This window comes from Marmota marmota, unplaced genomic scaffold, assembly GCF_001458135.2.
Source record: "Marmota marmota marmota unplaced genomic scaffold, marMar, whole genome shotgun sequence".
Lineage (NCBI taxonomy): Eukaryota > Metazoa > Chordata > Mammalia > Rodentia > Sciuridae > Marmota > Marmota marmota.
Genome location: NW_026000101.1, coordinates 279,282 through 283,688, shown reverse-complemented (window position 1 = coordinate 283,688; position 4,407 = coordinate 279,282). Strand labels below are relative to the sequence as shown.

The following is a 4,407-nucleotide window of genomic DNA, read 5'->3' as shown; positions in this document are numbered from 1 at the left end:
AAAAAAAAAAAAGGAAAAAAGAAAAAGAAAAAGCAAGGGATTATTTGGGGTTCGCTTTTAGGGAGTCTCTAGGAGATCAGTACTGGAGCATAATGCAGAGATTTATATAATTATACTAAAATATGTCACTTATAAATTAGAAATGCACTATGAGCTATACGTACAATTTAAAAATTCTCTGGGAACCATGTTAAAGTGTCAAAAAAAAAGGTAAAAAAATTTTAATAATATATTTTATTTGACCCCAAATACTGCTTCAACCTGTATTCCATGTAACAGATGGCGGGGGGATTTATGTCTCCTCCCCACACTGTCCTGGAGGGCTAGTGGGTGTTCTATGACCCTCTGCTTGTCTTCACTCAGACCATCACATGTCAAGTCCCCAACAGTCACAGGGGCCAGCGGCCTGTGTCCAAGAGGGCAGCCTGGATCACAAGGGGTCAGCTAGTGGCCAGCGCTTGCTGGTGTGGTGGATGACTTTGCTTTACTTTATGGAAAACACACAGGATGGAGAAGCAAAGTCTCTCCAGCCACAGGACCAAGAATGGTGGAGATAAAGAGGAACGAGGACCTTGAACATGGTACCCGAAAATGGATGCACCTGGAAAACACCGCGGTAGCGTCAGAACTCACTTATGTGAAATGACCAGAGCAGGCCAACGCAGACACAGAGCGCAGGTGAGAAGCGTGCTGGCTGGGACAGTGGGGACAGGGAGGTCTCACAGACGGGACGGGGGCATTTCTCTGAGGAAGGGGTTCTACGGTCCTGGTGCAGGTCGTGACTGCATTTCCATTTTTGCCTTGGCACCGGGAGCTCAAGGCCAGGGTGAGATTCTGGTGAAGTGCTCAGGGTCCCACTTACTCATTTCACTAAGTTCCTATGTTTTCTCCCCCCTTACTTCCTCTCCACCCCAGTTTCTTAACTTCCTTTTTCAGAATGGGGTTTAAAATGTTAGGTATTTCCATAAGCTGCTTTAAGCACTTTTGGAGAAAGGCCAACTGTGTATTTATTAAAAAACCTGCAAACGATTCAGTAACTTGGAGTGTTTCATGAAATACTGAGACCCCGTGAGAGGTGACAGAACTGCTTTCAGTAATGAGGTGAACCACGAGGGGGTGAGGCACGCCCTGTCACTCCTCCAGAATTCTCAGAGTGGAGTCTCGCTGGGCTCGAGGGGACGCCTGGAACACACATGCAGGTTTCTGGCGGGAGGCGATGCCGAAAAAGAAGGGGTGATGGGGAGGGGGCTGCAGCAGTGTGGCTTCTAAGCCAGGAGAGAGGGTCGTGCTGGACGGAGCCAAGTGGACTCAGCGCAGGGGCAGGGGTGACGGCGGGCATCCTAGAGGCCTCTTGAGACCTCAGGCAGTTAAGTCCTGCTGGGGCAGAGCTGGGAGCTGCTCACCTTGGCCAGGAACCGACTGGTCTGGGAAGCCAGGGCCTGGGTCCACCCCGTGGAGGACCGGTCCTTGGAGGTGCCCTGGCTCTCGGGAAGCCACCCTGTGGCAGGCTTGCTAGCAGTCCAGGAGGGGCTCAGGGATCCTTGAGCTGACGGCCACCCTGAAATTCAAAGCCAGGGGCACTGAGACCAAGGACAGTCCTCACGGGCAGACAGACAGTGCCCAACCCCAAGGCCACCACAGCTGGGCCAGCTGGGCCCTCTTCACTGTGGCTGAGGAGAAGCCCTGGGCAGCGGGCTGCCCCATCTGCAGGCGAGAACCAGGCCGGAGGTGCCCAGATGGCTCGGCTGGGAGGGGCAGAGCTCCAGGCTCCAGCTCAGGAGGACCCAGGTTCCGGTCCTGAGCCTTCCCCTTCTTGCAGCGCGACCTCAGCGTGCCCCACCTCCCAGCCGTCCTGGGTGACAACAGTGCAGGCCTCAGGCTGACGGGGTGACCTGAGACCATCATGGCACAACTGGTGCAGGCGCTACAGGAACGAAGCTCTGTCACAGCTCACCCACCGCCACCGAGACACCCCGCGGCAGAGCAGGCCCACCAGGTGTCTCTGGGAAGCAGGGCGTTTCCCCAGCCGACTGGCCTCTTAAGGTCAAAGGGCCCAGGGAGCGCCTGGCTTCCTCCATCCCCTGCCTGAGGCCAGTGCCATCTCCCTGGCAAACCGAGTCCCCCAGCAGAACCTCAGGCGGGAGCCTGCGTGCACTCCAGACTCACCTGTAGCTCCCGGGGCCTGGGGCTTCTCAGAGGGACCAGGCCACCACTCCACAGAACAAGGCTGGGGGATGGTGAAGGACAGGGCCTTGGTCCCCTGGGGCATCATCCCCATTTGGAGGCTGTGGCTGGGCTGGGGCGGGTCTGAGTACAGGTTCACCTGAGACAGAGGGAGGCAGCAGACTCACCCGGGAGGCCTCAGGCCACTGGCTTCTGCCAGGAGCCCTGGCCCACCTGGTGATAAAGACAACAAAGTAGCCAGCAGGCCAGCACTGTGAGCAGCTCACGTGCCCTCGTCTGCTTTTTCCGTGGTCCCGAAAGGGAGGCAGGACAGGGAACATCACCCCCAGTTTCCAGAGGAGAAAACTGAGACTCAGAGAGGCTAAGTCACTTACTCAGAACTTCCAGCTGAGAAATCCATGGACTAGGATTATGACACTGTCTATCTGACCCCAAAGCCTATGGGTTTCCACTATTAACAATTGTTATTAATGACGTTGATGACGTGATTATGCTATATAATATATAATAGTCATAATTACTGATATTTTTAATTAAATAAAATATTTCCAACAATTATTATTATATGGTTAGTAAATAGCAATCAATGGATATTTGAATGAAAGAATGAGCCACCAAGTGGGCAAACGAGTCCCCTGCTGTAGCAAATCGCCACCATTTGAGAATGGATTTCATGAGCCCCGGGAGGAAGTCTCTGGAGGGAGCACTGACCAGGTAAGACCAGCTGAAGCTCAGCGTGGTCCATGAAGAGTTTAGAGTTGGGGTACCAGGGTCTGCTTCTGGGAATGGGGCCGCCTGAGCACGCCACGCCCACATGCTCCCATGACGGCCACGGCCTTTCCCTCCACAGTGCCGGGCAGCCGTGGCAGAGACGGCAAGGGCCACAGAGCAGAACCGTCCACGGGGCCTTTACAGAGTTTGCCAGCCCTGGCTTAGTGCACGTGCTCGGGAGTCACAGCCAGGTTCCTCCCCACCCTCCCCAACCACACCCCTGGGGGTCCTAGAGCTAATGTTTCCAGGCATGAAGTAAGTGCCCAATAAACAGAGGCTCCCACCCTCATATGCATCGTCACCACGACCGTCATGATTGTCATCGTCACTACCATCATCATCAGCACCACCACCACCACCACCACCTTCTTCACCATCATCAATAGCATCACCATCACTGCCATCATCATCACCACCACCACCATCACTGCCATCATCTACCACCACCCTCACCACCATGATCACCACCACCACCCTCACCACCATATCACCATCACCACCACCACCACCATCATCACCACCATCACCACCATTACCATCATCAATAGCATCACCACCACCACTATCACCAGCACCATCATCATCACCATCCTCACCGTCATCCTCATCATCCCCACCATAACTGTTCATGTGGCCAGTGTGGAACGAGTCCCCGGAGGAGCTATACTCCAGTGCTGCCTTGGGCCCCATCATGATGTCGGGTGGGTTATCACGACTGGCTCCCTGCTGCCCCAAGGTCAAAGGCAGTTGAAAGTGGGCCTATGGGAGGGGGCTCCCTGGTGCCCAGGTAAGCAGCTTCTTATGCTCATGTTGCTCTATGGGTCCTGGCTATGGCAGAAAAAAATCTAGCCCACGTATGACTTGGCCCCATGCGTCCCCCTCTACCAGGCTGAGCCCCACCAGATGAGAACAAAGCTGGATTTTAATAATCCCCTCGCCATCTGCTCAGCCCCGCCCCACCTGGGCCTACGGGGGTTGCCCACAGCACCCCTCTCCTCCTGAGGTGACCCAAATCCCAGGGGGGGGCCCAGCCCTGAGATGCCTTCTCTCCTCACACCCATGCCACCCCTCCTTCAACCCCAGACCCCACCTGGGGAGCAGCAGGAAAGTGTCCTGAGGGATCAGAAGAGCCCAAAGCAGAGGCCCACAGCTTGTGCAGATGCCCAGAGGAGGTGGGGAGTGGGCGAGGGGGTGACAGCTGCAACCTGTCCCTCCTGGGACACAGAGACACCCGCCCCTGGGGCTAGAGCACCCCTTTCAAGCCCGGTGTCCCATGCTGCTCCCTGAGGCTGGGCAGAAGGCTCCCTGAGGGCTTCTGGGCAGGGTGGGCAGTGAGTTTGGGAAACACTGGGTTAAACTCAGGAGCATTCTCTGCACAGATGGACTCCTCCAGCCTTCAGAATGCTAATGGGCCTGATGAATGGGGTGGGAGGGGAGGGGAGGGGGAGGGGG

At 55.6% G+C, this 4,407-nt stretch overlaps 1 protein-coding gene and 1 long non-coding RNA gene across 8 annotated transcripts in view; one reads left to right on the top strand and one right to left on the bottom strand.

Moving 5' to 3' along the window:
* The window catches only part of Akna (AT-hook transcription factor), a 41,650-nt gene that overhangs the window by 18,069 nt on the left and 19,174 nt on the right, over nt 1–4,407 (bottom strand). For all 7 annotated transcript variants that reach the window (XM_015492148.2, XM_048783129.1, XM_048783130.1 and 4 more), the window contains 2 exons: nt 2,167–2,323; nt 1,404–1,558 (listed from right to left, as the gene is read on the bottom strand). In XM_015492148.2, the coding sequence (XP_015347634.1) occupies nt 1,404–1,558; nt 2,167–2,323 (312 nt within the window). The remainder of the gene's footprint in view (nt 1–1,403; nt 1,559–2,166; nt 2,324–4,407) is intronic.
* On the top strand, nt 395–2,742 carry LOC125610650. The gene is made up of 2 exons (XR_007340632.1): nt 395–678; nt 1,820–2,742. It is a non-coding gene; the product is annotated as an uncharacterized LOC125610650 (long non-coding RNA).